The following is a 19,561-nucleotide window of genomic DNA, read 5'->3' on the forward strand; positions in this document are numbered from 1 at the left end:
CTTATATCCTCTTTGAAGTAGAACTGGAATTATTCCTTCCTTGCGTAAGAATTGATAAAAATGGGGCAATCTGAGCACTACACGACTGCCACTTTGTAAGGGATGAATACAATAGTTAGTCAGTCCCCCCTCTTATACTGCTGCAGGCCTATGACTAAGAATACGTCAGATTCATCAGGAATCAGAACAAATTGACTCGAAATGTACTCTACCAAGCAACTGCAATCAAATATGCACATGACCGTTTTCATGGAACATACATCTTAAAGCAAAATCAAGGTTGTTTTATCCATTCCAGCAGTTTTAGCAGCACGACGTCTAATGATACGACCATAACATATTTCCATCCCATGTAACGTCCTCAAAATGGGACAACATTTCCTTCCAATCATCATCAGGGTCGTATTGCCGTTCAGATTTGTACCACCAGCATGTTTCATTTGAGTGCTGTACCAATTTTACACAAAGCTTCACCGTTTCATTTCAGCCCCATACGCAACCCTGATTAGACCATTTGCTACATAAGGCAGAGTCAACAAGTATATGTACTGCATATCGTTACGATTCTCGCATGTCAGCTCTTCGGACGGTGATATTAATTAAGCAGGACTCGTCAGACGGAACACTCGAACAACCACGGGAAACTGTAGCAATTTCGACCAGTAACCATTACGAACGCCGGTTCCACGATGATTCGCTATGCTACGGCGGTTCGTGTTCCGTGTCCGCCGTTGGAGATGATTATTATCACTGCTACAGATCCTTCAATGGTGCGTGAGAATGATATGTTTATAGTTGTTTCTTCCGCCCGCACACGGCGCGCCGCCGTCCGAATTACGCATACCGTTGATTTCGGTACCAAAATTATCAGTGAAATGGGACTGTTTTGGTTGTTTATCGCAGTGCGTGCGATTGCCAATGTCCGACGTTTCATACCGCACTCATACTCAGCTACGACGGATGCACCGACAATAAAACCGATGATTTACGATTGTTCCCAGGCACGGGCCTTTGTTGGCGTTCGCTAGCATCACATCAGTTGGGACAGGGTTTTTTTTCTTGATCCTCCTATCTACTGCCAATGTATTTTGTTTGTCTGTCTTTCCGTTTTTGATGGTGAAGGATTCGGAAGGAGGAGGTAAGCATGTGATGGAAACAACTGTTTTGACGCCCTGTTGACACTAGGATTGACGCCCTTAGCCTTTGGGCAAACATGCACCGGGTGAGAAAGGGGACAGCGGCGCACAATTTATCATATTCTCTGATGTGAAGATGTGGCATATCAACATAAATCACGACTTATGCGTATGTGTGCGTGTGTGGGGAAAATCATTCATTCGATGTTAGATGATTGACAACAAAGCTTGACTTGGATCAACACTGGGATAATCTTTTGGCAAATTGTGCTGCGATATATATTCAACGTTATAATTTAATTTTTTGCTTTCTCAGTAAATCACAATTTTATTTAGCCAATTGACTTATTTCAATTAGCAGCTGCTATTTATTTATTGGGAATTGTTTGTTTTATCGTTATTTTTCGGAGAAAAAACAATACAATCAATTCAATGAACCATTCGCCATTTTCCCATCCTATCAGATAATAGAAACAAACCGATGATAGGCAGATCAATATGCTCGACGCGGAAACGACGCGGAATTCACCTATATTTGTGTTTGCTCTGTGCGAAAGATAGATTGCTTTTTCGAGCCCTTCTTATGTTGTTTGTGAACCGAGGTTGCTATGCTGGGTTCGGATATTTTCCCTCCAGTCCCATTTTCGCCCGATAAGCGATGGTTTGCCGCTCTGTTGTCTCAATGATCGTAATGAGTTTTGATTACACATCGGATTCTCGATATTTTATATTGGTACATAGGACTTTCGCTACAGGCATCACCTTCTAAAAGAAAGCATTTTGACTGTTAGAGTGTAGATAAAAAAAATATGTTGTCTTTGAGAGAAGTTGAAAGATGATTCAGAGGATTGCGAACAGTTGTTTAGTCAGGGCGGGGAGGTGGTGAGAAGGAGGGTAATTGTTTATTCAAGTAGACGTATCTAAGAAAAAGAGACTCTCTTTACTTTCTCTTTTGATTATTACCACAGACTAACAGACATAACACTATGAGGGAATTCCCTCAAAAGACATCGATCCATCAATATTCCCAGATCACCAGCTCCACCTTTTATTCACGGTCCCAAGCACTTATTTGCTGATGGGTCACACCTCAGGTTTGGGAACAATTTTTTACTAGTGGTCTACCCCCATATTCTAGTTCATATATCAGTGGCGCCATAATTTCAAATGTGACCACAGTCCCAACTACAAATATATTTAAAATGATCGTTAAAGGGGCGAAGCATTGTTTTCGAGTGTTATGTTTGTTAGTCTGTGTTATTACGGCGTTATTACAACACTTTTCGATTATTTCCTAATACGAATGATGATTGTTTGGGCTAGAATATTATTCAAATAGTTTAGGGGAAACTTAAAAAATGACTGAATAATTGACAGAAGAGAAAGTAAACAACGAGAGTATCTCTTTGTTAATTATTTTTACATAAATATTTCATTCATATGAAATACATCCGTTAAAACACTTACATAGAAACTGATTTCGAAATAAGAAACTAATCATAACCCTCAGATTCCAAATTGTTTTTAGCTCACCTTTAGAAGTGTTTGGATTAGGGACACTTTTTGGAATATAAGGTTAAGTTTAAATAGTTTTTTTTAATTCGTTTATTTTATACGGTTCAATGTGGTAGCTTAGAGGAGCCATGGGTCTTATATATATTATTATATTTACACATATATATATATACAAGATTTACAATAAATTTTATTTTGAGCCTGTCAGATCCCGTGCACGCAACTTGCTATTGCGAGCGGAGATCTTTTTTCGCGTCAGAAGATGTTTCTTCTCTCACCAATTTCGGGGTTATCCATGTCTCTCTCATTGTTGTTTACGTCCGTATCATCATCATGATTACTGCCATTATACTCGCGATCAGATGTTCTTCCTGGTTTCTTGCCCTTGCAGGTCACGAATGTAAACACTCCATCCTTGGTGGTAGCTTCTTCACTGGTGGTATTAGTTGTTAAGTTTGAAACTTTTGCAATTGTCATTATTTCCTTAACTGCAGCCACAAATCTGGAAATCGTTTGTGGTTCAGGTAAAGATATTAGAACCTCTGTGTTGGCATATCTTTCTGAAGAAGAGTTTTCCTCAGCGGTTTCTGGGCAGGGTTGTCCGTAATGAGCTGTTTGTTCACAGAACTGGCACGTACTAGTTTGCCCTTGATATGTACAAAGAGTTCGCTGTGTAATAGTATCCTTCTTCTGTTTTGTACTGCAGGGTAAAGTAGGAGGGAATGCGTTGGTCTACCCGCATTCTCACCACAAAGATACCATTTGAAATACATGGGGAGTAGTTTCTCCATGTGTCCTCCGTAATAGATTCCACTGCTCCGAAATTTGACATGAATCTTTTAATTGCCACTTTGCAAGTAAGTGGAGATAAATCATGTAATTTAACTTCAATATTTCCATTATCCATGTACATAAGGATCTTGATTTCAGCGTTGTCACAAACAAGCACGTGTTTTAAGGTGTTCTGCGAAATGAATTTTTTCGCCTGGGCGAATTTGTTGATGGTTATCAGCACCGCATGTCTGACGTGCTCAAACTGAATGAAGGTGACTTCCGAAACCCTAAGCTGCATTTTCACCTTCAGTAGATGTTCCATATCACGAATACTTGGTCTTATGGGAAAAGACCTGAAGTCAATGGCCACTGTGTTAGGCCGAATAATGACGTTTTGTTGATGAGACTCAGTCATCTTAATAGATCAGGCCAGAATAAAAATAATGGTATCCTTTGTTCTGCAATGCACACAAGTAACTTTTTTTTTCGTTTGCTTTGCACTGGCTCGGACAGAAGCAGTAGCACACTGAGTATCGTGACCGATGCCTTTGATGGTTGAAAATAGACTGAAGTTTAAATAGCTTGATTGCTTTGCAAAAATACATGAGGACTATACCGAAAATTAGTTATAAACACATTTCTTCTAATCACATAAAACAAATGGAATCTTAGGAATTAAGAACAGTTTTAAGTCTTTTAATTTAATATGAGTTTAAGTTTCAGTTATACAACTAAGTTTTTCCCATCTCATTTTAATGCAAATAATTAAGCAGTCTTCATTTCGTTATATTCCGAATCGCACATATTTTGTCGTTTGTAATTTTAAATATTCTTTATTTTGATTATTGCAAAGGAACACGTATCCGCCAGTTGATGCCAATCGAGCTGACATTTCTTTAGACTGAGCAAACTAATTTCTTTGTTTGTTTAGTGTTTATTTGACCAACTAGGAAACTAATCAACTGTGTATTTAATGCTCGTGGGGAATACGCATGGTCTTGTCTGAGTGAATGATGACTTTTGAATTATGTATGAGGGTTGATAGTTCACAATTCGCAAGAATTCAGAACAAGTTATCAATTTTCGGCAGTCATAAAGAACAAATTTATTATCATATTCATTGATTTACTTTTAGTCCATTAAATCATCAAAAAATTATATGAATTGTTCTTATTGTATTGAGTGCTTGCATATATTTTGGAGAAGTACATGCACTGTATTACTGTCGCGTTAACCATACTTCTTGATTAGTATACAAATATTTTGGCTTGATTATTGATGCAAAAGGGTGACAGAAAATTCGATCGAAGTAGCCTTACGTGTACGACGCTAAAAATTTTCTTCGCTGCCGTAATTTTTCCAAGATATAATATTAATAATTTAAGGAAGTTTTTTCGTCCATCTGTCGTGATTTTCTAGAAAGGAGAGAAATTTTTTCGGTTTTCATTTGGTGTTTGAGAATGAAACAAAAAAACCGAATGTGTGCAGTGGTCTAGCAGTGAAAAGTATTGGCTCCCCGAGCTGTTCCGGAGCCATACTGAATCGCAGTTGCGCTTTCGTTCGGTCTGGTTGTCAGAGGCGGAGATGAAGAACGCAGAGATTGCACACGCCTCGGTCAAATGTGGGTGCAGGCTTTCGTTTCTCCAGCGGATAACCCGGAGAAGATGGCCGGAGGGTGCGACATGGTGCCCAAGCCAGTATAAGGCGGTAGAGTGTCCTAACGTGTTGGTGAGATCCATCTTGTATGTCTTATTTTACCATTTAAATGAATGATACACTGAATACGCGTCTATTCCATGCACACTTACTCGTGGCAAGGAATCGAAAATTTAATAATAATACTGGTATAAATTTGATACACGTATTATAGTTGAGTGGGGATTGCCGATGGAAAAAAGACCTCGGAATGTACGGCTAGGTCTCTGTCATTCTGAAATGGGTCATTGGAAAATCGGCAGAGCTAACACCTCATACATCCCGAAATCAAGTTGTTTGCATAAGGAAGTCAGACTATATGCAGAAAACTTTTTTTTCATAATACCACTGCCGGCCAGTGGGATTTGGAAGGTTATCACACACACATTATTGCAACAAAATGTGACAAGTTAGTTTCTTTCCGTTCTTATTGTTTTCAATTTTGTTGTAGTAATCAGGGAAAACAAATCGCGTTAGTCGTTTCAGGTATTTCAGTAGGGCTTATTTTATACCGTTTAACATGTGCCTTAGATAGCATAACAACGCGCGCGAATAATAATAATAATCAATCAATCGCGGAGAAATAAGCCAATACATAATTGCCATTAATAATAATACCAAATACACGATAAATAAAGCGTGAATTACGAAACCTTTAATTACATAGATATATCGACAAATGATTTGAGACGCTAAAAGTAATCGCTTTTCATTATATTGTATTGTTTTTGGAATACCGTGTTCCACCAGAACGAAGGAGCAAGGAATAACAAAATTGTTCATCTGCCGTTTGATTCAATTAGACGCAAGCAACGCTCCCGACTGTCGGCTGTCCGGAGTTGAAGTTGCTTTTCTTACAAACCGAGTATTTCAAAATTAATTCAATAAACAATAAATCTATCATAATCTTCTCGGCAGTCGGCTGCTCAGAGCAATAAACACATGATAACACTACTGAGAGTCACTCATCAAGGTGAATCCAGATTTGTGTATCTTTAACCTATCCTACTAACAAAAACTTCTTCCCGTGGCAAACGTGGAGATGCAGGGGTATACACGATTTCCATAGTAACATTTGTTACACTAACATTCCTTACCTTCTCCGATGACTATAAGGACGCGACCGGCGCCGTTATTGGCATTGTTTTCCGATCGATCTCATCTTTGAAGTTGAAATTTTCTTCGACTTGTTCAAGATCTCTGGTAGAATTCCGCTCGCCAATAACCTTCCGGTACTCGTGAATTCCGTTCTTAACTGGGTAGTATCGAGAAAGTCTTCTGACGGTCAGCTGATTGCTCCACTCGTATATGCCACCGTCAAAGACATGCATCATCTAATGGAAAGATTTTGGTTCATAGAAGAAAACAACCGCTCTCCGTGCTATTCCGTCGAAGGAGCTGCCTGTGAGGAACACGCTAAAGGCCGATACGTAGTTCTACAGCCCCTGAAGCGGTAACCCTGATTTTTATCAACAGTATCAAGTCTTCATCGAGGAATACGCGCTAGGGCATGCGCAGCGCGTAATGGACTACGAAAATCATCCGACTCCATGCTACCATATTGCGCATAATGCTGCAGTGTGCGAAGATAGCACGACGACCAAACGGAGGGAGTTTTTAACGCGTCGTTTTAAACCCTCAACGGATCATCGCTGAACGACGCGCTTCTAGTTGTATCAACTGTGCAAGATCAATCATCATGCGAGTCCGAATACATCCAGTCATGTTGATTGCCGACATTAAGCAGATGTACCGCCAAGTGTTGATAGACATGCAAGACACTCCACTTCAGCGAATCGTTTCTCATGTTTCCCCCGACACTTCGATGGAAACCTTCGAGCTAAAGACCATAACTTAGCGTACAGCATGCGCACCATACCTTGCAGTTAAGTTCTTCAGCAGCTAACCGACGACGAAAGCAACGAGTATCACGAAGCAGCTGAAGTACTTCGCAAGGATTTTTACGTCGACGATCTGTTCTCTGGTTGGCACAACGTGGCAGAAACAACCGCTTTACGCAAACAGGTTGACGCGATGTTACTCAAGGACGGATTCGAACTCTGCCAATGGATATCCAATGGAGAAGCAGTATTAGAGGATGTTTCACAGGAAAATCGGGTTGTACAAGAGTCGGTCGACCTAGACCGAGACCCATGCTTCAAAACGCTCTGACTGCGCTGGAAATCGTCCATCGATCAGCTCCGCTACAAAATTCCGTCATCGACAAGAGACGCACTGTTAGCGAAACGCATCGCACTGTCGTACGGGGCTGGGACAACGAACTACCACCAGCCATCGAGGAACGCTGGTATGAGTACCAATGGCAACTACATCGACTGAACGATTTGCGCATCGACCGTTGCATTCTGCTTCCCAGTTCCATGTCAGCCCGCTACATTTTTTTTCGAGGCTTCAGAAAACGCATACGGCTCGTGTGTCCGCTCGACAGCTTCTTCTAGCGCAGTTAAGGGTTTTTTTTGCTATCTGCTAAATCGAAGGTAGAACCCCTGAAAATGTATGGCATTCCGCGACTGGAGCTCTGCAGTGCCCTTCTGTTTGCAGAACTGTACGAGAAGGTGATGTCATCGCTGCAAGTCGCCATACAAACATTCTTTTGGGTCGATTATACCGTCATCCTGAGTTAGGCAAACCATTCTCCGTCGACCTGGACAACGTTCGTTGCCAATCGAGTCTCCAAGATCCAGATCGCCGCGCAGAATTGTTCTTGAAGTTACATTGCATGGCAGCAGAACCCAGCAGACTACATTTCCAGCGGAATACCCGCAGCAACCCTTCAATAAAAAGATGTGGGCAAGGATCTCAATGGCTACAGAGCGAGCCACACGACAGACCAATTCAACAAATGAACGCTATTTAGCATCCCGAAGTCCTCTTAGTAGCACGAAAAGTTCCAGCAGCTGTAGTTTCGGTCAACGTTGAACCAGCATTCGACTTGAAATTCTCCGACTTCCAGCACATGGTTCGAGTAGTTGCTTACTATCGACGATTTCAGACGCATAAACAACGAGCTGTACAAACAAGTATACAAACGTTCTGACAGTGGAAGGCTTATGAAACAGAAAGACTACGTTGGGCTGGATGTGTAGCGCGAATGCCGTAAGAGAGACCAGCTACAGTTATGCTCAGCAGAGAACCTGAACGATGTGGTCGACTGCGGGGCAGACCCCGCGCGACTGAAAACCCAAGATCGAATAGCCTGAAGTTCTTAAATATATTCGATCCTGATTCGAAGTACCTGGATTGCTCGAGCGTGATGATAATGATGTTATTTTTGGGAATGCGTAGAGATGAGAAGTCAATACAAAGAAATACCAACTCTTTCCAAAATCATTCATCATTAGATTCACTTGGTTCATCAATTGAAACAGTCGCGTTGTGGTTGTCGAAATTGGAGATATTTTATTTTTCTATCTGCGTAAAGTGTAAAATGAAGCTGTAAAATGGAGGTTAAAATTACAGAAATCGTCTTTATACAGTTCCATCACATCTGCCATTCAGTACTAATATCCTTCAACACGTCAGTCCAAGCAGAAAGTTTAATTTTCCAGAACAACCTAAAACACGTGGTTAAAAGCTAAAAAAAGTTAAAAGCGCCGGATTGACGCTAGCTCCAAAAAATGAAAACACAATTTGTGTTTCTGAGCAAACCCCTAGTTCTAAGTGATATCAAGAAAAAGAGTTCTGATTTAAGCTGATGAGAATTGATGAACCGATACTTGGTTTGGCTTAGCAAGCCAGTGCAATATGAACTATGTTATATTTCTTTTTGGAGATATTATGAGATATTATAATGATGATTTTAAAAAAATCTCTGATTCCACGATAGAATTTTTGTAAATAACATACATCCCAAATGCTATAAAGATGGTGGAGTAAATAGAGCAACCAATCAGTGTAATATCTCAAGACACGCAGTGATCTTAGAAAGTAGTCCAAGGAGTCAGAATCTTTTGGCATTGGAAATGCCGCAGACTCAGGTGATTCGCATTTTCAATGCCAAATTATCCTGACTCCTGCGGTAGCAGACAAAGGGTTAAGTCGCCGGTAAACTCTAAGCTTGCTCATATGACCCTTTTCCACACTTTCCTAAATTTTCTTCCTTCAACTCCTTGCTCTCTCTCTTGAGTACTATGGCTCTTATTATTTATATTAAATCATTGTACCATGCATTGGTTGGTATAAGGTATAAAATAATCATGATGATTTTTTTCAAGGGACCTTATGGTATACCATGAGCATTTGCTCGGGCAGCTGGCTAGTAAAAAACAGTTCCCTGTCGCAAAAGAAAGTCTTAACGCGCAATAATATATTGCGTGCACGAGAACTGACGGACACTGACTAATATTTGATTTTATTTATTTTATTTCATGGAACTAAAAATCTACTTCTGTTTTGAAATGTGAAATGTTTTGGACTGGATATTCACTTCGAAATCTTAAGAAATGAATGTTCTTTTTAGTGGACTTAACAGGTTTTCAAGACAAATGCTTTGGGTTTGCCGAATCTTTTGGTTGTAAGTTAGTTGTTGATTGACTAAAGATTTTAATATTGAGTTCCAGATTTTTCCAGATTTTCTTTAGCTTAGAGCAATATCTTCAACTTCAACATATTAGAGAAGAAAACTAAGGAAGTTTGAAAGCTGTTCTTTGTTTATTCTTCGGAACTGGAATGAGTTTTTGTTTTTGTTCTTGAATTTCCAATATGCTTTCGAGGATATTCTTTTATCTGCAAAATAGTTTAAATTACAAATATATTGGAAAAGTTAGATTTCAATGTTTCGTTTTCCACTCATCAGTAACTGACTCCAGACTATAGACTTAGACTATATATCCAAACTAACACCAAATTGGCGACAGGTAGACATTAAATCCAAACAGCTCATACAACATATACCCAACTTTTCTTAGTCAGGTGTTATGCCCTCATGCGCAAATTGGTTCATCCAATTGTTTTCTTTTGAAAAAATATATGTTGCATACAATTAAAATTAAGCATTTTCGTACAATTTACGATTCACAAAACTCCCACAAAATTTCTGGCTAAGCAACTGATTGTAAAAATACCCTAAATCTTTGACTCGTTTTTTATAAATAGAGTAATTTAAAAGGTTCATTTTCATGTAGCAAAATTGAATTGTAATTATTAGTGATTGAATACATTTTATAATAAAATAGGATAAACTACCTACTTCAATTCCCACATAAAAAAAATCAATACATTTTATCCATCACGCTACTAGAATTAGAAGCTTATCACTTGAAACCTGTCTATTGCTGCTATCATTAATCTAGTAAGTCTTCCTGAAACTCATTATAAAGACGAAGAACGAAATATAAATACAACGATTTATAGGAACACTTCACCATCCCCATCATCCAGCATTCATTTTCGCCCGCTCTCATCATTCATACCTGGTCCGCTTTCTCCATCCAGCTCCTGCCAGCATGGGCGTTGTCATTAGGACACCAGCTTTCTCTGCCCGCGCCTAATTTGCTCCCATTCCAAAAAAAACATTAAATGAAATTCCAATCCAGTAGCGGGACACGACGGAAAATGCGAAGAAAAAAAACCAGAAAACACAAATATCGATTTCCACTCATAATCTAATTTCAATTCTTTTTTCCGTTCCGTTTCTTTCTGCAGTGCCACTCGCGAACCGTCGCTGTTTGCCGTTGCCACCATCAGCGCAGGATGTCGACGCTGTCGCTGCGTATCAGCCTCGAGGGAGGCCGAGTCACAAAAACGATCCAGTTCGATCCGAACACGACCGTCTTCGATGCCTGCCGGATCATCAAGGACAAATTTGCTGAGGCGGTCCAGGGACAGGCACAGGAATTTGGCCTGTTCCTGGCGGATGAAGATACCCGGCAGGGTGTGTGGCTCGAACCGGCCCGTAATCTTGGCTACTATCTGCTGAGGAATCAAGACCTGCTGGAGTACAGGAGAAAGCATCGGAATCTGCGCGTTCGGATGTTGGACGGTGCAATCAAGACGATTCTGGTGGACGATTCCCAGCCTGTGTCGCAACTGATGGTGGTCATCTGCACGAAGATCGGTATAACGAACCACGAGGAGTACGGTTTGGTTCGCGAGGATCCAGAATCGCAGAATGAGAACCTACCGGACAATAAATCCAACATGGGAACGTTGACGCTGCGCCGGAAGGGTGCCGAAAAGGAGCGCGATACCAAGATGGAAAGTTTGCGAAAGAAGCTTCGCACTGACGACGAGATAAATTGGGTTGATGTTGGGAAGACGCTCAGAGAGCAGGGCATCGACGAAGGGGAAACGGTTTTGTTGAGGCGAAAATTTTTCTATTCCGATCAAAACATTGATTCGAGGGATCCGGTACAGCTGAATCTGCTGTACGTTCAGGCCCGGGATGCCATCCTGGATGGAACCCACCCGGTTACGCACGACAAGGCATGCGAATTCGCCGGTATTCAGGTGCAGATTCAGTTTGGCGATTACAATGAAACGAAGCATAAACCAGGATTTTTAGAGTGAGTATTTATAGCTTTTATTGCACCAGCATATTCTAATGAAATTACTTTTGGATTGACAGCCTTCGCGAGTTTCTACCCAATTCGTACGTTCGAGTTAAAAACATCGAAAAGAAAATATTTGCCGAACACAGACGTCACACCGGTCTGTCCGATTTGGATGCTAAATATCTGTACACGAAAACCGCTCGGGAATTGCCGACCTACGGGGTAACGTTCTTCCTGGTCAAAGAGAAAATGACCGGCAAGAACAAACTGGTACCGCGTCTACTGGGTGTCACCAAGAGCTCGGTGCTGCGGTTGGACGAACATACGAAGGAAATATTGAAAACTTGGCCATTGACTACGGTCCGTCGCTGGGGTGCTTCGCCGAACACGTTCACGCTGGACTTCGGTGACTACGCCGATCAGTACTACTCGGTGCAGACGACGGAAGCGGAACAGATCGTGCAGCTGATTGCCGGTTATATTGATATCATTCTGAAGAAGAAACAGGCCAAGGACCATTTCGGCATCGAAGGGGATGAGGGATCGACCATGGTGGAGGAGAGCGTTGCGCCGTCAAAGTGAGTATTGCACGATTTTTTTTGTTAAGAGACATTCGAATATCACTAAAAGTGGATCTGAGAGAAAATTTTGCCTTACAAAAAAATAATTGGGTTTAGCTGAACAGTGAGTTCTGAAGAATATGAATGCGTATAATATTCCGTCATGAAGCGGAAATATAATAAAACCTGCTTTTCAACGGTACTTGGGGGCCAATAATACCTCATTAACAATGATATAGAGAAGTGGTGTTTGATATTAGTAAACTTTTCCAAGATGCTGGTTAATACAGCAAACAGCATCAGATTGTTCTATCATATATTCGTTACTTTTTTCCTTTCTTCACTCATTCTCTAGAATGGCCATTGGAGTTACCACCTTTCCTATCAGCTCCGATTTTATAACGGGCCGTTCATATACCACGTGGACAAAAAAAACCTTCGTTTTCAACCCCCTCCTCCCCCTCCGTGGATAAGCGTGGACAATTGCTGTACCCCTACTCCCCTCCCTACGATATCCACGTGGACTTTCCAAATTTTTTTCGGTTAGTTTAATAAAATCTTGGTTTCCAGAAGATTTGCCTTTGTGTTAGACTACTATGGCGAAGAAGGACTTAAAAATCGTTCAAACTTCAACCACAGAATTTCATACACTTCTTTAGTCTTTCGTGAAGTTTCTATGAAAATATGCCATTTCTGAACGACATTATGATCTTTTATAATTACGTTTTAAAGATTCATCTAATCCAAAATTAGTAATATTTGACCAAGTCACAGAAGATTGAGTCAAATGAGTCAGACATATTTTTTTCTCAGATTTTATTTCGCTCGATTTCCTCTGCCTTTTTGATGATAGTTACCATCATACACTATGCTGTTATAAGCACTTTGACTATTTCAAAATCTTCAAAAATTTGAAGGTTAGCGCTCAAACCAATGCCACGGTGTGTCTAAAACCATTATTAACAAAAAATGACCGTAAATTTGGCATACCGCATTCGAAAGATACAGTATCCAAGCATCTTCTCAGTGAATTTTAAAATGATCCATCGAAAGATTCGTGAGATATAACGATTTGAAGTTTTATGACACGTTTCATTATGCTACCAGCAAACACCCACGGGTTTGGTCCTATTATTATATTATTTATTTATTTATTTATTGAATTAAGAATATACTTGTAGAGTAAGGACTTTTCCTTCTTTGATTCTACAATCGGATTTCATTTGGCCACATACTAACAATTATCATAATTAAAAGTTATCTATAAAAAAAATTCAGCTTATTTTAAATTAAACATAAATTAATTCTAATTTTAATTCCTTCCTCTTAACCAATCTAAGCACTCACGATGGAACCGCTTACGAGAATTAATATTTTTAATTTCAACTGGAAGCTGATTCCACAATATGATTGCTCGCACAAAGAATGAGTCTCTGTAATGTGTAGAATTGAGTCGTGGCACAATAAGATTCCTGGTTCGTGTACTAGTAACCGAATTGAGTTTTACTGATAGATAATCTGGGCCTTGATGCATTATTTTGTAGAGCATAAGACAATATCTCATCTTGAGAAAAACATGGAACGAACATCCGAGCAATTGGTCGTAGAGATGAGAGACACTTGAAAATCTAGATATATTGAATACCCAACGAATGCATCCATTGAGCGCAATTTTTAATCTGTTCAGCGCGACGACGGAAGCATTCGACGTTAGCTCTATGCCATTAGTTAGATGCGGAAGTAGAAGGGATTTGAAAAGCCTTATTTTGACCGCTGTAGGCACCATGCTTGCTGTAAGCCTAAGATTACGTAAGCCGGCATAGATTTTTGCACACTGCCCATTAATATGATTATCCCATTCTAGGTTTTGTTGAAAAATAATACCCAAATTTGAAACCTTCTCAACGTAAACAAGAGATTCATTATTGAAAACGATATCTGGTAATGGTAGACGTTACTGACGTCTCGTTATAAACATAATTTTAGATTTATTAGTATTGATGGGAAGTAAGTTTCGTTCTGACCACAGATATATATTATCTAGATCAAAGTTTATTAGTCTAGCCATTTCAACTAACGTTTTATCGTGGGAACACAGATACAGTTGTACGTCGTCGGCAAAAATGTGAATCGAACAGTATTTGAGTACGGATGGCAAATCATTAATGTACATGGAGAAAATCAGAGGGCCCAGAACCGACCCCTGTCGTATACCAGACACAATTTCAATTGGTCTCGAAAGTGAATGGTGCATTTCAACCATTTGAGTTCGATCACTAAGGTATGATTGTATAAAGTGTACTGCATCTCTCGAAAAACTAAACTTATCAGATAGTTTCCGCATCAATTTTGTATGCGATACTCGATCGAAAGCTTTTGAAAAGTCTAGGAGAAGCAGGAATGCAACTCCTTTTCTGTCCACGTGGCGATGGATATCATCGTTTATTTTCAACAACGCAGTAGTTGTACTATGGCCGGTTCTAAAACCAGATTCATGGGGCGTTAGTAAGTTGAAAGCGTGGATATGGTCTTGTATTTGTTGTTTGGCTATTTTTTCAAAAACTTGACAAGGGGCATAGTATGCTTATCGCTCGCAGAACATTTAAATCGTTGTTCCTAGCTGTCTTTGGAATGGGGATGACTTTTGAGGCTTTCCAAGAACGTGGAAATTTGGAGGTCAAAATAATTGTATTAATACAATAGGTAATAGGAGTTAAAACAAACAGTAACAGCAGTTTTACGAATTTTAGGGGAATGCCGTCCAAACCCACAGCATTCGATTTGATTGCTTGCATTGCTGTTCCAACATCCAATTCATTACACGGAATAAATTTAAACAATTTATGAACAAAAAAATATTTGCTACTTATTTGGTGCTAGTAATCAAGTATATCCCCTGCAAGTTTGAAAATATTTCATTGACGGAATCGAAAGTTATAATGATTTGAATGCGGTATTCGGTCATAGATAAGTTTTCTACCAGATTTCAAGCGTGAAGCCATGTTTGTCCATTGACTATTTAGATCGTTTATGCGTGTCGTTGTTTTAAAGAAAAATTTTACCATTTAATTACACAAATATAATGTACAAAAGGTGTTATTTATGTACTGCGCTGAAAAAATATGAAAATAGGGTTGTCTACCTAACGTTAACTATAACGTGTAAGTTAAAAAAATTGAATAAAACTTGGAATGTTTATTTAATAATTTTTCTTTCAGAAGAATATTTTGGAAAAATCTCTAAACCTATGTGCGGGGTTGGGGATCGAACCCAGGTGAGCTGCGTAAAAGGTAATCGATTTACCAACTACGCTATGCCTGTTCCCACCGCAAATCGTGTTTTTTCCAGAGACGTTCCACGAAAAGCTGCATCACCGAGTCGTTTGTCGATATTTTTGCATAGAAAATTACAGAATGTCCGTGAATTAATACATTATAATACATAAAAGTTTTAATTAATTCGTTTCACCCAACTTCTAAAAAAATCGCCAAAAAGTGTTTTTTTTTCTCACGCTGAAACTCCTATCCCTTAAAGGTTTATTAATTTGTGTAAAATTTTAATCGTGCATATTTTTTTATGCAATTAAAGACGATTTATCGAAGAGAAAAATACGTTTTTGTTAAAATGCCCACCATTTTGTTTATAATCTGATTTTTTGAAAAAAGATGCGCCAAGGACTAGATAATAACCCTCAAGATCCCTTTCGGTTTATTCAATTTCGATGAACGTACGAACACCAATCCATGCACAGTGTTTTAAAAAGGTTTCATGCTCAAAATTGATAGCGTCTAAACAGTTAACTTTAGAAGTATAGTTTGTTCGGATAAGTTCTTGCCTTTATGATTGCGCAGGAATATATCGTTCAGTGATTAATTCACCAATAAATGATATACGGAATTTACTTTCTGAATTAATTAACATAGAGAAACTGTATCTTCAACAAAATTGAAGCAAATGTTGCTATAAAATAAATTACTGAAGACATCATAATCTACCTTTAATATTTTTAAAGTTATGGAATATTTTATATGAAAGACCACTTTACGTTATAACTTTTTTAGCCATTCTCCAACGTTCTTGAAAGCTTTCACAAAGTTATTTGCGACGTCGAAACACATATACTTGCGAAACAAAGTAACTTCTTATATATTGGATTTAAAAATATATTCCAGCTATTGCGATATTTTCAGGGTAACTTCCACTTTAAGTAACCCGTTAAGGAGTAAAAAGGATACTGAAAATACTAGTTTTTTTGCTTTCATATAGTGGTTGAATTGTTTGTCCAACTGAATCTCCCCTTCCTTCTATTTACTATTTTTAGTGAAGTCTTAAAGTGGAAAAAGGGCTAAAAAATCGATTTTAAAATTTTGAGATCGCATCATTACGTACGTCAAATTCGAAGTTTTTTACCCGTTCTTAGGTCATCCCTCTAATAAATACTTTAGAGCCTTATTATTAGTTTTGTGTTTCAGATCGATCCTGTGGCAGCAGGCTTTACGCAGTTTTGGAATTCCATGCGCACCTAACCCTAGACAGAACGGCACCATAGGCGCCATTTTGTTTTTCCATCATGAAAAAAAATTGTAAATGTAGACGAAAATCTAAACTTTTTGAGTCCTAATTCTGTTGGTCCACAAAAAATCCGAATTTTGCTTACTTTAAGGTAATTTGAATGAAACCATCCTCTTAACTTGATCTGCGACAATAATTTCAGAGTAAAAAAACCTGCAACGGACGGGCTCCGGTTGTATTCATTCATTGCGTGAAAAACACCAATGATGTTTTATTTAGATTAACTGATAGTTCAACTTGAAGACACCTTTACTCAACAAACCATAAGGCTCGTTGCATCTACTCAACAAACCATGACCTCGTGCTGCTCCCAAAATGGATTCGAAAGACACTTTTTCAAAAGCACCTTCAATATCAAGAAAAGCTTCAAAGCTTGCTTTTGCGAAAAAACTTTTTCAATGTTGTAGGCAGCAAGACTACATGTAAGAACTTTTTTGAAAATATGCTTGAAGTGTTCATATCTTCTTTGAAGTAGAACTGGAATGATTCACAATTCTACGAGAAAAATCCCATGAACCGGAACTACCTAAAATAATTCATGGGCAGTCGTCAGCGATAGTGTGTCAAAAAGATTGTTTAGTATTCACTAATAGCAGATCTAATCGAACTGACATGAAAGTTTTTCGATTTCGAAAGTAACTTATTTAATCTACTAGTGTCGTTAAGGCTTGAGATATTTGTGCAGAGGCTTTTCCAACCTCTTCGCTCAGAGAATCGAACGGCATTTCTGTATGCTTTACAAGCCAACTCAAATGGACTGAGAGTAAAATAAGGATACTTTAAATCTTGATCGAAACAAGTTAGGGTAATGTTTTACCAATGCAAGATGAAGACAACCTACTTCGATCTGACCTCATAGTGAGCAATCCAGCATGTTGTTTCCGTTTATGGAGCGTTTTGGTGGAATGCTGATTTAAAATATTGCTTCAACCAGATACGTTCCCAACAATAAGTGACACTCCAAAGCTAATTCATTCACCGATGCAGGCGAATTGTGTTACCTATTTACTTTTCGAAATGTCCCGCAAGATGTGAAACCTCCTCTAATCGGCATGTGGAATAATAATTGATGATGAATATGCAGCTTAACCCATTCATGCCCATGTTGTTTGTGGACAACAACGTTTTTTAATAGCTATAACTTTTTATTGAGGCGAGATTTGCTCACAAAAACAAGTAAGGGTAATAACTGTAACTATTGCCTTTCAGTTGAGTATTAACAGTTACAAGGATCAGCTATAGAACTGAAGTTATTGCAATTAGTCTTATTGGATTCCAATGGAGCAGTGCTGCCAGGTACAGTTTACGTTGACGACTAAAAATTAATTTTTCATATATCTTCGTTATGTTGCAATATTATTGAAAACTGATCAAACTTATCAATTTAGTTTGTCTTTGGCTACGTTTTCTACGCAATTGGACTATTGCAAATATTCTAGGAGAATTGTATTGGGCATAGGACGGTATAAAATGAGCAGCTTCTAGCACTGCGAGGAAAGCACCTATCTTTATGAAAAAAGGCGTTTCGTGTTTCTTGACCCCGCCGTTTTCAACGAAAAATAGTTTTGAAACCCTACATGCACGAGAAAAAAGTTGGGCATGAAAGGGTTAACATAGTAAAAGTGAGCGCAGTGCAACTTCACCACCTACGTCATTCGGTAATGCGTTTTCAAACAATACACGTCGAAATACGCAGAAATGGATTTCGTTAAGGATGTTATTTGGAGGCACCTTTACCATTTCTTCATAATGGAATTTATGCGATGAGACCAAACCTATCTTCTTCTACCAGATTATCCAATGTAAACCTACTCAAAGTTTTACATATAGTCAGAGAATATTGGTTGCGCATCCAGGACAGATTCCTGCGTGCCAATTCTGAAATAAGCCGCTACATTAAACGCACCTTGCTCAAAAACTAGACATTTCATCTACTACGATCAATACCGGTTCACAATCGCCTCATGCTAACCACAAACGGATGCAAAATCAGTGACTACGGATCGGGCAGCAATAAATACTAGCTCAAAGAAAATCACGCTCAGTGCACCCAAACCAACAATCACCAGTGCCATAAAGAAGTAAATGTCGATGAAAACGAATTTACAACAGTAACCCGTAAGAACAAGAAACAAACAAAAACATCTAATCGCTAACAGCAATATATAGCAGAACCGATTACGATGTCGTACAACACAGCTAATGTTTCAGTACGAAGAAAACGTATCTCAGCACGCAGCAGCAATCTATGTGACCGGACAGTTTAATCTATATTTCCGGAACCATATAAGCGATCCGTACGAAATTTTATAGACATCTGTGGGAACCTTAGAGCTATCATTTGGGACTAAGTTTGTGAAAATCGGCCTAACCATTTCCGGGAAAGTGATGTGAGTTCGTTAATTTTGAAAGACGGCCGCTTTTCCCGGACACTTCTGGAACCGTCTATGGTGGCCAATGTAGTCAACGAAAGTTTGGTTGGCCGTCGGTGACCTAGAACTGCGAATTTAAGTTGTTTGAGAGACATTTTAGCGAATTTTTTGCCTTTTTTGCTTTCATCGGAGTATCGGTTTGAATTGCAATTTGCTATGTGATTGCACGACACAACTCGTAACTCCAGAACCGAAAGTCGGATCGGGATGAAATTTAATAGCCATTTACGGGGGCGCAACAGCTTTCATTTGAGACTAAGTTTGGTTGAATCGGTCGGTTGAAGCCATCTCCGAGAAACTGATGTGACTGTTATGTTAGATACTTCCGCCGGGGCTTCCTGAACCGATGATGGTGGCCAATGTGG

The 19,561-nt window shown here is 39.1% G+C and overlaps 1 protein-coding gene across 12 annotated transcripts in view; it reads left to right on the plus strand.

The window, feature by feature from the left end:
- Positions 1–19,561, plus strand: part of LOC131693853 (talin-2) — a 202,212-nt gene that overhangs the window by 140,606 nt on the left and 42,045 nt on the right. For all 12 annotated transcript variants that reach the window (XM_058982063.1, XM_058982065.1, XM_058982064.1 and 9 more), the window contains 2 exons: positions 10,785–11,644; positions 11,707–12,210. In XM_058982063.1, coding sequence (XP_058838046.1) covers positions 10,833–11,644; positions 11,707–12,210 — 1,316 coding nt within the window. In that variant the 5' untranslated portion in view covers positions 10,785–10,832. The remainder of the gene's footprint in view (positions 1–10,784; positions 11,645–11,706; positions 12,211–19,561) is intronic.

This window comes from Topomyia yanbarensis, chromosome 3, assembly GCF_030247195.1.
Source record: "Topomyia yanbarensis strain Yona2022 chromosome 3, ASM3024719v1, whole genome shotgun sequence".
NCBI lineage: Eukaryota > Metazoa > Arthropoda > Insecta > Diptera > Culicidae > Topomyia > Topomyia yanbarensis.